The 16,882-nt window shown below is 42.3% G+C and overlaps 1 protein-coding gene across 2 annotated transcripts in view; it reads right to left on the reverse strand.

Moving 5' to 3' along the window:
- Positions 1-59: 59 nt before the first annotated feature.
- Positions 60-16,882, reverse strand: part of LOC110055743 (uncharacterized) — a 183,676-nt gene continuing 166,853 nt past the window's right edge. For both annotated transcript variants that reach the window (XM_089298993.1, XM_089298992.1), the window contains exons 2-11: positions 16,587-16,659; positions 16,327-16,405; positions 15,679-15,738; positions 10,233-12,167; positions 8,195-8,428; positions 5,597-7,611; positions 4,879-5,052; positions 3,427-4,408; positions 2,703-3,017; positions 60-1,601 (exon numbers count right to left, since the gene is read on the reverse strand). In XM_089298993.1, the coding sequence (XP_089155119.1) occupies positions 1,318-1,601; positions 2,703-3,017; positions 3,427-4,408; positions 4,879-5,052; positions 5,597-7,611; positions 8,195-8,428; positions 10,233-12,167; positions 15,679-15,709 (5,970 nt within the window). In that variant the 5' untranslated portion in view covers positions 15,710-15,738; positions 16,327-16,405; positions 16,587-16,659 and the 3' untranslated portion in view covers positions 60-1,317. The remainder of the gene's footprint in view (positions 1,602-2,702; positions 3,018-3,426; positions 4,409-4,878; positions 5,053-5,596; positions 7,612-8,194; positions 8,429-10,232; positions 12,168-15,678; positions 15,739-16,326; positions 16,406-16,586; positions 16,660-16,882) is intronic.

Here is a 16,882-nt window from a genome sequence, read left to right on the forward strand (position 1 = left end):
GCGTCAGGTGTTACACTCGCATGCATTTCAACTCATTCCGATCGACACTCTGATAAATGTAACAAAAAGAAACAGAACCAATTTCATTGCCCTTAATTAACATTATACACCTAAAATCTACACGTATTAGATAAAAAATTGTGTATAGTGTTTGTCTGGCATTGCTATAAAGCTGGAATTTTTTCCCCGTCAACTTAACGTGAGGCAGTCAGTGAGAGTTAACCCCAGTGTTGCCAGTTAAAGTAATTAATTATAACTTCTAATTGTAGCCAAAGAGAAGCGACTTTTTTTTCATATAAAAAATGCTACAAATTTATAAATATCCTTACAAAGTTAACTTGTTAATCAAATTTTAAATCCATGGTTTCTAATAGCAGCCTTCCAGTTACTTCTTCCTTTCTTAAGCGAAAAGCGACAAAGCCTTTCATTGGGACAAGATCATGTTGATTTTGTTTTAACACCTTACATATGCTTGAACGTAACTTAACTATAACTACCCTGAGTTTGAAACGTGACTGTATTGGTCCTAGTTTACTGACTATGTAAAATTTCGTCATGACGTTTAGACCATTTTCGCCCTAGTTGTTGTAAATAATACCCTGATAAGTCATTCGTGCTGGTGGGATAAGCCACCCACGGAATTAAAGGAGCTCAGTCACGGTATTTCGAGTTGTTTTGGCCACGTACAAAATTAACTTTAAATTGAAGGAAATAATAGTTAACTAGGACAGAAATACACCAAAGAAAAAATACTAAACCTTAAAGGAACAAGGATGATTAAAGATGGAGAAGACTGACACGGATTACAAACGACGAACTTGAAAAAATTTAGCCTATACGTTTCATGATACGCAAACCGCGACTTAGCTACTTTAAACATGCCAAACCAATGGATATGAGTATGTTGTGTACGTTTGATTTCTCTTTCTCCTTATTTCCGTTGCAGTCCACACCAGGGTATCTGTTGCTGTCAAAACAAAGCATCCGCTGAGCAGTATCACGTGACCATTTCAAGGGCCCAAGTTTAGAGCTCATCGAAGTCACGTGGTTTTTTGAAGTTGGCCGATGACCAAGTACTGGGTTTCGATTGGATCGCGTACTCAAGCGAGGTTCAGGTTATTCAATCTCAAAAGAGAAGGCCAAACAATATTAACAGAAAACCTCACCACAAAGTTGCAAAACTCAAATCAAATTTCTCGCCTATCCTGGGTTAGCTTAGGCTTGGCTAAATCTATAATTTACATTTTGTGTGCAACGGTATTACATTCTAAATAACAATTATATTCTGTGGCGTAACAATGTGAAGAAATATTTCGCCTACTTTTGCACAGTTATAAGGTATTCTGGATAACACTGATTGTCGTAAAATACAACAAAAATAGATGGGTCTACTAGATTATCAACCGCTGATTCATACAATATCTCTGGTTTTGAAGGGTTCTTTGGGGGAGGCACTATCATTGCAGGGTTGCCTACACAATACTGCCCGACTAAGACCCGGGCAAGGTACATGTAGCGGCCCCCGGCATCTCCTATCCTTGCGTAACGAAGTGAGTAAGAGGCGTCTCTCGCAAAATAAGTACCTTGTCCAAAATTAATTCCTGAAAATAAACACAATGTGTTAGTGAGGGGAAGGATCCCAACAAATAACAGCATTACAGTCGAACCTCCCTAATCCAGACACCTAAAGGAAAGAGCGAAGTGTCCGTGTTAGAGAGGTGTTTGTATTGGAGAGGTTACTATGATGAAGTCACTCACTCTGATAGTTTAGAGCGTTTAGTAAATAAAATCAGGCCCAAAAGTGAGTGTCTTGTGAATATCTGAATCAATGTGTCAATGTTTGTGTAACCGCCCACAGGAAATGGTACATACCGCAAATTATCGACACCTGGTGCCCGGAGAGTCCGTAATAAAGAGGTTAACAGTTGTATGAATTTGCTCCCTAGGGCCGAGATTTAGTGTCCGTTGTCCGTTTTAGAGAGGGTCCGTATTATAGAGGTTTTTTTTAGAGGAAATGTATAAGAAATTTGTCGGTATGTAGGAAACTGTCCGTATTAGAGAGGTGTCCGTATGGAGAGGTTCGAATGTGACAAATAAATAAAAACTAAAGCTTAATTTTATACGATCGGAAAAAGGTAACTACGATCAGATAGAGAGGATATTTCTGTAATTCTCCCACTTAAAATACGTGGCCTTAAGAAAATAAAGAGGGAGAGAACAGGTCTCTCATATGTGACCTTTTCCAATTAAAATTATTTCAATCCATTGTCAGTTGTGTCTCAAATTGTATGGCTATCTTAACATCGACACCTGACTGAGAATTTAGACTGACGACATGTTACTGTTTTTAAGGGGTGACCGCGCGGTCGTAGTAACGAACAAAAATAACCCGGTGCGAGCTCTAAATAGCTTTTAAAAATTGGTATATAGGGATTCTGTCATTATTTTCTCTCTTTCACATGCAATCACGGATTGCGCAATGCTGAGAGCGCTCGCCTTCCACCATTGTGGTCCATGTTCAAATTCTAGACCCGCTGAGGGTTTTTTCTCCAGCTGGTCTGGTTCTTCTCCTTTACCCCAAATTGTAATGAGATTTCGATGCACGACCTCAGATAAATTGCAAATCTCGCTCTATCATATATAACTGTTACTTTCGTTACACAAACCCCCTCACCTTCCAAAGCAATGGTGTAACCACTTACCATGGGCCCCACATAAGCTTCTGTTAAATCCTTGAGTGTTGATGTGGCTGACATTTTTAGCGTCGGTTCCATGAAACAACTGCCGTTCACTATTCCCACCAATGTCTTTGTCCGTCTTTTGTTTTCTTACCATGTAACACTGGTAAAGATGAGGATTCTGAATTCGTTCTATTTTCTGAATATTTACTCCACCAGCGGTAGCCTGGAACTTGCGCGTCACGTCTCTATACTCAGGGGAACTTTTCCAGAGTGGAACCAAGTGCACTGTCATGTCATTGTTTGGCATTTTCGCCCAGTGTTTCGGAAGAGGAATTCCTGAAGACAGAAATGAGTGCTCGTTTATCTTAATGCAGTGTATATCAAAATGGAAAAAGAGACAACCATCACTTATTTTTTCAACTGATGAAGAACTGAGGTTGTTTCGTTTCGTCAAGGAAACCGTTCAAGAATTCTTAAATGGACGTGGGAAAACTTACAAAAATTGCGCGGCGCTGGTAGATATGCATATTTTCAGCTAAATCTCTAGCGGGAGCCGCCTTTGAATGGAAAATCATGGACACTGCTTTAGTCCAACAACTTGAAAAATATTGGGCAGTAGTAGAGCAATCTGATTGGTTGATTTTAGTTATTGGACCTCTGTATTAACCAATTAAAAGGGATTATTAAGAGGAGTTATGGTAACAGCGTTTCTCACATAACTACCTGATGCCGTACTGTGACTAACCTTCCTCTGCTTCCTTAACCTTTCTCTTCAGTGTAATTTGTTCACCGGTTCGTTGTCCGCGGCCGGTTTTTGCCTTCAAATCGATAACAAACTGCTCTCCACGTAAAGATACTTTAACTCTGGACGCAGCTTTGCTGTACGCAATCTCAATCTTTGCTTTTGCTCTGGGATGGAAAACCTTTTTACTACCGCGTATTTTGTAACTCCATTCTATGTTCCTTGCCACCATCTGCGCCTGTTCTTCTTCCTGGTTCTTCTTTATTCTCTCGCTAATCTCTTTCCAGATCTCCCCGACCATGCCGGACACATCGGTCGGTTGACCCCGCAAGACAATGCGATCAACATCAGTCTCAACTTCAAGTTTGACGTCACGGTCCTCGGCTTTTCTTCTCAGTCTGACAATCTGTTTATGAGAAAGTTGACTAACAACCTCATTTTCGACTTTTTCCGTGATACAAGCTTCAGAGAAACCTCTCTTCAAAAATTCCACGGCCTTGTCCACGGCTGCATTTTTCTTGCCGAGGACAAAAATTCGCACAGAGAGCTCTTGACTCGCTCGGTGCGCTTGTCTCCTTTCACGCTTTCCTAGCTGGCCAGTATCTGTAGCATTTAATATTGAGTCTAAATTTGTTGAGACTGATCGGTACCTTCTAAGTCCTCGAAGTTTGGAACGAATACTCTTGTATAGCCCTCTCGCAGTGTAGGCAGGAGTGCGGGATTTGCGCTTGACTTTCAATTTGTCCATCTCTTGTTTGAAGGCGTCATTTAATGCCTGATCTTGCTCGAACACAATAAATCGGATATCGTGCACTTTAGACCCAGGGTTTGCTCCGCAAAAGCTGATCGTTTCTTCTAACATGATTCTCGAGGCTGCATCCCGTGGGAAGCTGAGGTTTCCAGTTCCTATGACAGGAAATGCAATGGACTTCACTCCAAGCTCTTCACCCTTCTGCAGACACTTTTGGACGATGGCCCGTAGAGACTGAAACAAAAGGGAAAATTTGTAAGAGTGGACTTGAAAGGTGGACCATATGATAAGTATTGTGCGAGTAGTCCATTAATAGCTATATATCTTTGCTCTTACTGATTCTACAGAATAATACGGGAAGTGAGTCGCAACTGACAGAGACGTCTAACTAGTTGTCATCTTGAAGTTTACAAAGTTGAATTAACCCACCAGTCAGTTTGTTGCGTTAGCCGTTCGTCGGAGCAAAGTGGGTGATTGTGGTTTGTATGTGGTGTGTTGATTTTTTGCGAAGGAAGAAAAAGCGGAGATCCCTAAGAAAAACTACAGGACGGGGCCAAGACGAGAACCTTCAAGAGAAACTCAACACACATGGGATTCCTACATGGGCCACATTGGTGGGAGGCTAGCGCTCTGGCAACTGTGCCACCCCTACTCATCCACCGTTGTGAAGCATCAGTTCAAGGTAGGAAGAAAAATACGCTTACCGCCTCCCCTTTGCCATCGTTCCATTGGCCACAGTAAGTGTTGATCACGTGATTAGCCAATGGAAAACCAGGAGAGACAGCACTGTCTCCAGCGTTTGGAGGTGTCATTAGAGAAACACCCGCCTCTGTAATCGCTTGAGAGGTTGCTCCGACCGAACAGACCAGTGCATCAGCCTGCCGTTTAAAACAAAACTTCAGGTTAAAATTGCAAAGTACCAAGTAAAGGATAGCAAAACAACGACAGCTAAGATAGAGAAACACCAAAGAGATAAAAATACACCGGCCATAAAGGTATAAGGATTTGTAAGGATTAAGGATTAACACGGATAACAAACGACGAACTTGAAAAATGTGGGCTTAACTTTTCAAGAAGCATAAACCGTGACGTAGTTCCTTTAATTTGAAGCTCATGTTGCTTATTGAGAGTGAACAGCCGGGTCTAATTCTAAACGGACTTAAACTGTGTGATAGTAGAGCAGAATCATAACAGACAATTTAGACATGATGGGTCCTCTAACTGCATTTACACCCGCTTTCAGTGTTACGTGCATAGGATGTCGCCTATGCACGTAACACTGGAAGCAGGTGTAAATGTCTTTAATCTGATTGATAGTTTAGTTGAAATGACCGATTTGTAATTGAAAACCAATCAAAAGTAGTATACCGATAATTGAGCACAGTATCAGGAACTGAATACACAGGTTTGCTCAACACTCACCTTCTCCGTCTCAATCATTCCAGTTCTCCACGATATTTTGTGGTGGCCTTTAGTCATAATCAAGGTGAACGGATCAGTCCCGTTATCAGCATGCTCATCTTCGTCGTCATCGCCATTACTACCACCACTACCGCCACCATCATCATCTTGTTCATCGTCATCATCAACATCAACATCAACATCTTCATCTTCATCATCAAAATCATCATCATCATCATCATCATCATCATCATCACCATCAGCAGCAGCGCTGTCAGCTGCAGCAGCATCAGCATCAGCACCACCATCATCATCAACAGCAGCAGCAGCAGCAGCAGCAGCACCACCAGCACCGCCATCAGCAGCAGTATCATCATTAGCAGCAGCAGCAGCAGCAGCTCCACCATCACCATCACCAAAACCATCGCCGTCGCCATCCTTATCATCATCATTTTCATCTAGGCTTTGGCCAAAATTCATCTGCACTTGTATCGCACAGTTTTGATCCTTTTCCACTAATTTCACAAGACGATCTCCTTTTCCACTGTCAAAGTACCTCCGGAGGCCTGGCTGTTTCACATCAAAATGTTTTGACACGGTATCTTCTTCGAGAGCGTCAAGCTGTCTCTTCACATCAGTCAAGCTTTTTCTGTTTCCAGAAATGTCAAAATCATCGTCTCCTTTTCCTTTCTTAATTTTCACTTCAAAATCTTTCAGTTGGTTTTCAATGGAGCGTAAATCTTCCTGAAGAAACTCGTCAAGATACTTTCTGACAATCGGAGATGAACATACAAACTGTTCTTCCCTGATGCAGTTGTTTTCCAAGAACGTGTTAAGCTTCTTCATCACTTCTTTGACCTCATCCTGGAACCCAGCGACGAAAATGTCATTCCAGTTGTTCCGATGGATACGGACAGCTGTTTCGGCGTTGATTTCGTCACACAACTCACGCCATTCTGGAGTTTTTAACAAACATTCGCTCTTATCATTCACTTGGACTTTTTCGTTTAACGTCAACCTGTTCACCAGCCTCTCGGCCTCGTCCCAGTGTGCAGCTGACGTGCTCACAATTCTGGCACCGGAGCCGTTGTCAATGACGAACACTGCCTCCACATTGTTCTTTTCCAACTCACTTTTCACTTTCCTTAACCCTTCGTCCGAGCCCAAAACTTCCAAGATGATGTCGGATAGAGTCAAATTCTTTTCAACCATGTACGACATTTGTTTGAGGAACTTCGTCGTTGCTTCAGTAAACTGTGACTCGGGACCTTCGAAATATATTTCTTCTCCTTTAGTATCTAGCTTTATCTCCAGTTCCCTGTTCTTCTCTTGAAGTTTCTCCACAAACTTGATCTTCTCCAGCAGAATTAAGTGTTCTTTTGGAACATTAGGAACGTTTTTCTTCAGGTAGGTTTTTCTGGTTTCCTCCCGGTATATCTCTTCCAATTTAGATCTCAACTTTTCCTCATAATCCTTTGCAGCTGTGCTCAAGGAAACAATTCTAACAACAAATGAATCATCGATAAGTTTGACCAGCGGAGGATATACTCCCAGGCGGGCGCGAATACTGGACAACTGTGCCACCACCGCTCTCCAGGAATCCTTCTTGACTTGAACGTCGCGCTTTGTAAATTTGCTGAGGTAATTTTGTACTTCATCAATGCACTCGGACTGCCACGAATCACTGTCGTCTCCTCCCTGGTACACTATTACAGCTATTTTTGTGTTTGTTTTCCAGGTAATTTCACATTTCTTTGCGGCCAGGAATTTGCTCAGTTGGTCGCGAAATGCTGAATTGGTGACGAATTCCATTACATCCGGGTCTACAGCTATGTGTAGTTTTTGTCCTTCCAGTTTGGGCCGCTGGCTCACTCGAGCTTTATCGGCGCCACCGGTGGTAGTTCCCAGTCCATCTGAATCATCTGGCTCGTCGCCTTCCTCGCTTTCTAGAAACTCATGGTAAATTCTGACTGACAGTTTCACTTGGTTTAAGATATGTGGTTTTTCTTTCTGCCTAGCTAACACTCCTTTTATATCTGTGAACGAAAAAATAAAACAGAACAGTTATACCGTGCGTAGAATCTTTTCTTTGGGGAGAATTTCAGTGTGGCTATCCCATGGCCAAGGGTATCCTCTCTTAAAGGGGCTCAGTCACGCTATCTTGAGTTATTTTGGCCACATACAAATTTACCTTTTAATGGTAGGAAACCTGAAAATAACAGTTTAATAAGATAGAAAAACACCAAAGACATAATAATAAACCATAAAGGAACAAGGATGGCTACGGATGGCGAAGATTAACACGGATTACAAACGACGAATTTGAAAAATTGAGGCTAAACTTTTCAATATGCGCAGACCGTGACTGAGGTCCTTTAAGAACTGTTCACAAAAGATAGCCGAACAGCAGCCATAAGTTAGAATAGGACATCCCGAGTTGCCTTTTGCCTCTGTTTCAAAACAAGTCCTCGTGCAAAACGTTTCTTATGAAAATGAGTTTGATTTGCATGAAAATGGACTTATAGATGAAACGCATTTTCATAACAATGGCTTCGCACGAAGACTCGTTTTGAAACAGAGGCAAAGGGCAACTCGGAAATGGCCTATTGTGTTACAAACCTTTTGGATTTTGAAACACAACCACAGCTCTACCACCTTTTGGTAGAAATTCTACTCTCTCCACAGGACCCCCACCGTATCTTGGACTTTCAAAGTACAGTTCAATGGCGTCATGGGTGGTATCATCCGAAATACCGCTGACAACAATGCTTGTACAGACAGGAACTTGCTCGATTGTAACCTTAGCTGAATCCACGCCTCTTTCTGCGCATTTGGTCTTGATTTTACTGAAATCTAAGCGATAAAACAATCATTATCAGAATGAAAATGAATGAAAACACATGGAAATTCATGTCGCCTTCCCATATAAAAACCAAGCTAATTTACACTACAGCTACATTTGTAAGAAGAAAATGCAAACCAACTTCAGAAAACTCATTCACTATAATAACATAAAAATTGCTAAGAAGCGCTCCACCCCCCCCCCCCCCCACCCCCTCACCCTGTATAGTACTTAGCAATTATTCACCGTGGTGGAGGTGAATAGGTGGTGGATAATTACCCATCCCTGAAATTATGAATACCTAGCGGACACTAATTTCCTCTTTAGTAACCGAAGCAAAAACGGAAGCCATTTTTTACTTCTCTTCGGCTTTTCGGAGATGAATACTTTACTAATCTCGTCCGAGTAGACCACTCAGAACCCATGAATAGCATACATATATAGTATGCACAAACATACTTATTATAAATGCTACATGTATTCAGAAACACAATTTTTCTTGTCCTGACGTGGGCTGCCTCCTTACAAATATTCAGACGTCTGTAAAGACCTGTAAATCTTGCTCGTTTTCGAAATATTCTCATGCGAAGAAGTACCTTTAGAAAACCAACGTTGATTTGCTAGCAACCAATTTTCCCCCAAGAAATGCTCTATAGTTAAAGGCCAGGAATTACATTAGTTTACATGTTTCTAGACAAAACTGAGGCATATGGTAAGAGAGGAAAACTGTGAAATTTTGCCTGTCGAAGCCAAAAAAAGTATTAGTTAACATCATCTTAAAAGGAAAAAAGAATAATTATTTGTATTTACTTTCCACACACAAATTTGTATACACGACTTACAACACTAGTTTCGTCTAAGACCTCGTCATTTGATTGCCAAACAACAATTAGAAAACAGTCCATGTAGCAACTCAAGAAAAATAGTCCTTATTTTGTTCTTGTTCCCATCCAAATATTGCATGGCAATCAAGTGATGAGCTTGTAGAAGAAAACTAATGTTGTAAATCGCGTACAGCGAAACCTAAATTAAGTGGACCCCATATTAAGCGGACAGTGGACACAAGCCGAAGGAGCAAAATTTTCTTCCCACATTTACTGTAAAATAAACCTGCAGTCAGCGGACACCTCTGTTAAGCGGACGCGGACACCAAAAATGTTAAGAAATTTTGTTGCACAAAACTTGCAATAAACGGACACTTGAAGGGCTTTTTACTTCTACAAGCTCAGCTGATGCCAGACTCCTTTAACATTGCTCATCGATGTCGTTTTAAAGCTAATTGATTATTCCAGATTGACGCATTGATTGACTGGACATTGCACTACGCTAGTCTTTGAGTTGCACTGTGTTACAAAAGAGTTAATCATTTAGTATTATTGCACAACATATCAGACCCTGTTTAGAGCGGACACCCTGTATTAAGCGGACACTAATGAGGGTCCCAAAGGTGTCCGCTTAATCCAGGTATACGTTTCACTGTATACAAGTTAGTGTGTCGAAAACTAATGCAAACTATGTATTTCCGTATTATTAAGATAGAAGAACTCTTGGGAGCAATTAAGTGCCCACTACAGGGTTTGACATTGGCTGTAGATACTCTACTGCCGCGAGAACCAACACAAGACGAAACCGACAATGCTTTGGCCCGTCACGCAGGCGTCTTGCACGTGATTCCAATACCTGGTACAAGGCCAGGGCTTAAGAAAAATTGTTATATAACGGGCTGAAATAAGCTGACAGTAAGAGAGATACCGGTTCAAGAGAGATTTGTCAACCTCCCAAAAAACCGTGAGGTCACACCTTAACTTGACTTACCTGTTATGTCATTGGCCAATGTGATCAGAGCTTTGTCGTTTCTCCGCAGTACGTCCTCCACCTCTCCACCGCTCATAGCCTCGATGAAGTTTACCAAGCAGTCTTCGGTCGTCAACGCACTCAGCCCACTAACGAGTAACTGATTCTGTTGAAATCGAGATTGTTCTTTTGCTTCAGCCTGCCAAGCACTCTGATCTCCTCTCTCCGTGAAACTTGACAAGCTCTGCGCACGCTTCATTCCTCCCTGACCACGCCCTCTGTTACTGCGTCTCCTTGGATCATCGCCCACAAAAGGACCTCCTAGAGAGTCGTCACAGGTGCTGTGTCTCTTCGGATTACCGTCGACGACGTGAGACGAGAACAATTGTGCGGCCTTTCCTTCATGAAGCCCCCTCTTTCCTTGATACTGTTGGCTTCCTCTTCCCTCTGAAAGACGCTGCCTTTGAGAGAACGGAGACCGATTATCGCCATACAAAACCTGATCGACATCCTGGAAACCTTCTCCAGGTGTCTGACAACTCCTGCCTCTTCCCCTGCCTCGACCCCTGTTCTTTGTTTTCGGTTTCGGCGGATGTCCTCGGCCAACGCCCCCTCCCTGAGACACTCCCATGTCATTGTCTTTGAATCCTTGATTGTTGCTTTGGCCCTGTGCAAAACTGCCTCTTGGACCTTCCCTTGGCACTGCTCTTGGCTCTCCCCCGAATACTCCACTTGGTCTCGTGTTCTGGCCTCGATTACTTTGGTAACCGCCATTTTGTTCCAAATTGCAATCGCCAAAGCTATCTGTTGTCAAGTTACGTAATTCTTTGACTTCCCCTTGTTCCTTGGGCAATTCATCGTGGTTGGAAAATCTTCCTCTCTTTTCCTTTTCACGAAAATCGGCTGCTCTGGAACTTTTTTCTTGTCCAGTCCTTGTAGGAACTTTGCCTCCCACTGAGGTTTGGAACATGTCCAGCGGATTTTCAATAGCTTGAAATTTTTGTAGCCACTTACTAGCTATTTCAATGTCTCCATTTACGTCATCGCGATGAAGAGTTCCCCTGATAAGGACTGGTGGTAAACAGCTGAATATTTTCGCAAGCTTATTTAATTTTTCTTCCATCTCTTCGGGATTTTCTTCTGGTGTTGACTGAGATTGTGGTGGAGGTGAGGTTGGTGTTGGCTGTGCATTTGGCTGGGACGGATCTCGTGTTGATTGTACATGTGCTGGGGCTGAGGGTAGTGTTGACTGTACTTGGGTTGACGGTGCTTTTGGTGTTAACTGGGAGTGCTGTGAGGGTGGAGTTGGTGTTGAATTTGCACGTGGCTGGGGTGAGGTTAATGTCGACTGGACATGTTGTTGGGGTGAGGCTGCTGTTGACTGAACATGTGGTGGAGGTGGAGGTGGAGGTGGAGGTGCATGTGATTGGAGTGGGTTTGTTGACTGGGCATGTGGCTGGGGTGAGGTTGATGTTGACTGAGTATGCGGTTGGGGTGAGGTTTGTCTTGACTGGGCATGTGGTGGAGGTGAAGGCACACGCGGTGGGAGTGAGTTTGTTGACTGAGCATGTGGCTGGGTCGAGGTTGATGTTGACTGAGAATGTGGCGGGGGTGAGGTTGGTCCTGACGGTACTTTGGGTGGACGTGGGGCTGGTGTCCAATTTGCATGCAGTGGGGGTGGGGCTAATGTTGGCTGTGCGTGTGGTGGGGGTGGGGCTAATGTTGGCTGTGCGTGTGGTGGGGGTGGGGCTAATGTTGGCTGTGCGTGTGGTGGGGGTGGAGCTAATGTTGGCTGTACGTGTGGTGGGGGTGGGGCTAGTGTTGGCTGTGCATGTGGTGGGCCTTGGGGTGGTGTTGAATCTGGACGCGGTGGGATTGGGGGTGGTATTCGCTTTTCACGTGGTGGAAGTGGTGGTGGTGTTCGTCCTTGAGAATTTTTGCAGTCGTCATCATGTCCTGTAAAGTCAATAGGTAATAAAAGCGTAAAGTCGGTATATTCCTTTCCTGCGATATCAGTAATTTATCCCGCGGGGGAGGGAACACCTCTGATTATGGGGCAGGGGATGCTTGTCGCAATATTTGTATTACTGCCCTAAAGGAGACTAATGTGGATATGGTTTAGAACAGAAAGATAAATGAGAATTATAGCGACTTAAAAGTAGCTTTCATCGATAGAGATTTCAAGCCTGTTGACTAAAGCAAAGCAACAGGGTGATTTTTAAAATTCCTCTTCCCCTGTAACCCTAAAAGATGTCTGGTTGGGTAAAATCACCTGCTTTCCGTCCCGAGTACCCATATAAGACCAACATCTGCTATTGCACCCCATAAAAGAGACTACGAGTAATCCCTAGAGTTACCTGCGGGTTTCCCTTTATCCAATATAACAAAGCACTTCGATGACATATACGATTCCCTGATAGGAGGAGAGTCCCAGACATAGGAAGTCCCAAGAAGACAAATCAGACATTGACCCGCTTTCAGTGTTACGTGCATAGGCGACATCCTTCGACCATCTCTCGACATTCCATCTTTCGACATGCTATGTAAACGGCTGAAAGACCGTTTACCTGTGAAACTGGTAATTTTCCCGGTTATTAGCGGAACAAATGACAAGTATACGTTAATTACTGACCTCAAATGAATGAAGAAGATTGTGGAATTCCGATTTAAGGGATAATTCAAACGATTTTAGTGTAGTCGATCGGCTCTCAATAGTGACTTCCGGTGGAATTGGGCCGCTACCGTTCAGTTAATGTTCGAAAGATGTAAACATTTAAAACAGTCGATTTATCCCTCACAGAATGCTTTCTTGATACTCCTAGCCTAGTTTGATGTCAAATAAATCCATCTTTCATGACTAAAAGTTGAGTTTGACCGTAATGAAGTCAGTTGTGCTTACATTTTAACGTAGGCCAGGTTACATAGCATGTCGATAGATGGCATGTTGAGAGACAGTCGCTATGCACGTAACACTGAAAGCGGGTGTAATTTTAAAGTAACAGTGAAACTTAGTAGTCATTCATGACTGTTCGCAAAAACTAGGGAACGGATCAACAATGTTTCAGTTCTCAAATCGTAAAACAAAAGTCGCGGTCACGAGCATCGTTCCTTGCTATTAATTTACTCACGGGTGGCCAAACATCAGATCTGATTAAGGGTAACCCGAAAACACTGATCCCCGGTCCGCGGACCCCCACTACAGACCGGGTCCGCGGACTATCTATGGACCGATCCACGGACCCCCTCTACGGACCACCCCCCCAAAATATAATAAAAATAATAAATAAATATTTCAGTTGCAGGTTGTCTAATAGATTACTCGTGACGGCGAAATTCCGAACGTTACATTGTGCAAATGAACAGACCTGGATTCAGGCTCGGGTGCAATTTATATAATTACACATTGCCATTTTCTTTGCTGTGGCCATAAGGTATACGAAAGACGCGTACGGGGAAGTCTCCGGGAAGACTCGAAATTTGTGTTCTTTCCCCTCTGCCATTTTGTTCAGCCCATCCTCCCGTGGGCTCGTGAACTCGTTCCAGGCTTCACAGTTTACTCAGCGGAATAACAGACACAAACAAGAATAAACGACCTAAAAATATATCTTCCATAGCCAGATTGAGCCACGAATGGAAGGTAAGAACTTTCCTTCTTACCATCGGCATCTCCTTACGCTGAAAACGGCTTTTAGGCAATTTATTTTGGGAGGGGGCGGGATGGGGTGTTAAAAACCCAAGTGTGTTACATTTGCTCAGTATAACACTCGAAAACTCACCGACACGAGTTTGAATCTATTAGACAACCCATACGTGAAATCTTTATTATTTTTACACTATTTTAGGGTGGTGCGTAGAAGGGGTCCGTAGGGGTAGTCTGCGGACCCGGTCCGTTGTGGGGGTCCGCGGACCGGGGTCAGTGTTTTCGGGTTACCCAGATATTAACAAGACATTACCATCTTCGTTCCGATAGCAAGGGCTAGGGAAATATAATCCCCCGCCACAAATTGAAATTACCTTTTTTCAAATTTGTAAATTAGCAGCATTAATACATATAGTTGAGACTTGCAGAGTTGCTGGAAAGGTTTCGGTGCTGATACACTGATAACGTATGGACATCCGGAAAACAAGCGAAAACAAGCGTTTAATTTTAAACAGCCTGCATTCCCAGCTCAGCTAAGAAAGATAACATTAATTGAGAAGTTATCTTAAAACCACCGATAAGTAGGAATTTTTGTTACGGAAACAACGTTTCCAAACACTGTTCCTTTGGCAAACGTTTGCTGAGGTAACAAACTGTTTGTGAAAAAATTCAAAAACATTTTCTAAGCTTCTGGGAAGAAATGAAAACAATAAATGCTGCGTTTGCGCAGATCGAAACGGGAAAAATAGGAAAAACAGTTAAAATGACAACGTTTCTATAACCATTTTTCATCAATTCGCAACCTATTAAAAGACCGAGTTCAGAGAATTGTTATGAGAAAATTCGCCATTGGACAGACATTTCTTTATTATTTGGAAAATATAGAAAAGCCAACAGTAGCCTCTTTTCAGCTAACTACTAGAAATCTTAAGTTTTGTTCTTCTTTGTACTTTGCCGATTCTCTGTACACCTGAGCGTGTGCAACGCTGTTTCACTAACTTTCATTTAGAAAACAAGTAGTTCGTTATCGGGTCATTTGAGTTTCTTTTCATTATTAAAATCTACCTTCCGTTCCCTCAGAAACTGGCCAGCTGAACTTCTTTTCACTAATGTAGTTTTATTAGTTTCCTCGGAAGTTAACCAGCTGAACTACTTTTCACTAATGGAGTTTTAGTGCTTTCTATTCATAGGATAATTTTCCCTTGCTGTCGGTAACACCAATTCAGAATTTCAAATTTAAGTATCTCGCTTTTAATTTCCTAAGTTTGTTCTGTCTTAATCTCAGCCTGTGTAATTTTAATCCTAGCACTCTATTTTTAATTTTGGAAGCCTCGTGGTGTTGATTAGAATTCGCTATCTTAATTAAGTACTTTCCGTTCGTATTGTATACCTGAAGTTACATTAGCATATTGTAAACACTTGACGTGTAAAGGATGATATATAAGCAAGTACGGTTGTAAAGCTTTTTCGATTACATCGGCTACATCGTTACGATTACATCGATTACTCCGCCGAGTATGTCAGTTTCACCCTCGACGTTAGAGTGCAGAATAAACTACTGTTGGACCAAGTTATGTCTCTTCCTTGACGTCCGTAGTGAAGACCACTGAAGTAGATCCTCGTGTACCAGGAAATCGTGACGAATTTCCGTTCCCGCAGCCAAGCAGTGCTCTCCAGAGTTAGATTCCCCCAGTTGTCAGTTCAAGTGTCCGTTCAGTCCGAAATTTACAGTGTTGCAGGAAAACTTATCGTCACAGTAGTTTACCGAGAAAACTTATCGTCACAGAATTTTCAATCAGCAGTATCATCAAGATCAATTACACTCACCTTCCAAATGAACGTAAAGATGTTTGCTCATTGTCTATCTTTTAAAGCCAGGGCCAGAACCTTTAAATGGAAAAAGGTGGTTAGTTTATGGTCAATTGGCGGAAAATGCTGACCTTTCCAGTGTTAGAGAGTTAGGGGGGGGGGGGGAGTGAGTGGTTTCTGCTTGTAGTATTTGTTTTGTGGACAGCTTTGACGGCTTTGTGCATTTCGAACTGAAGCTTGTAGGGAAGCGGTTATTCCAACTGTATATTTACATACTAGACCAAGAAAGACAACGAAAAATGCTTGAATACATGAATCAGTGAACAAAAAAAAAAAGCGTTTGTAGATACTAGGGAAGACGATCTTTTCCATACATTTTGCTATTACTGGGGTCAGGAAAATCGTTCGTTATACCGAAGACTTCGTTATAGAGAGGTTCGTTAAATTTAGATTCCAATTTATACTTCAGTGGGGAGAATTTGACATTCGTAGTTGTACCTGCTGTTCCTTGACTAAAAAACTCGATGAGCAAGTTATAATGGCGGAGTTTTCTTCGCCGGTTTGTTTCCTGCGGGAAATTACCAACCAAAATATGCGCTACAGAGCCCATTGCATAATAGTGCAGTGGGGACTGAAAAGTCTCTGAACAACAAATGTACAAAATACCTGAAACAGACTCTTATGTAGTAACTGTTACATTGGTTTTGCTGATCTGTTCTCCTGTTGTGTTTTTAAATGATCAAATCTGCAATAACAATACAACGAACATTGACGTTAATACAACCTTCCTAAATGATACTTTGGAGAAGAAGGATCATCCTTAGACTTCTTACGGTGTTTACAACGAAACAGCAGACGCACTATTTATTCAGGCAATCGAAACGTGAATCTGTTACCACATTGTAAACAAATGACAGAGATTCTACCTTCTGATGTTTCGGCTCAAGTCAGTACCACAAAGGAATCGCCACTTCTTCCTTTCTCTTCTTTACTAAACACCTGTGAATAAATTGAAAAGCGTCAACTTTAGGGCCTCTGGGCCAAAACCCTGCGGGAGCAATAAAGAAATTACCTGTCCTTCTGAGGTTTTAATTTCATCTGATATAATACCCTCTAAAAACTACATGTTTCACAATTGCGTACAGTGCCTTATAGTGACCAGGTCTAATCTCTCCTCACAACAGCAATGCAAAATTAAGCGTGCAGTTCGGATGAAATAAGG

Source organism: Orbicella faveolata, unplaced genomic scaffold (assembly GCF_042242905.1).
Source record: "Orbicella faveolata isolate gen_17 unplaced genomic scaffold, um_ofav_v1 contig_34, whole genome shotgun sequence".
Classification (NCBI taxonomy): domain Eukaryota; kingdom Metazoa; phylum Cnidaria; class Anthozoa; order Scleractinia; family Merulinidae; genus Orbicella; species Orbicella faveolata.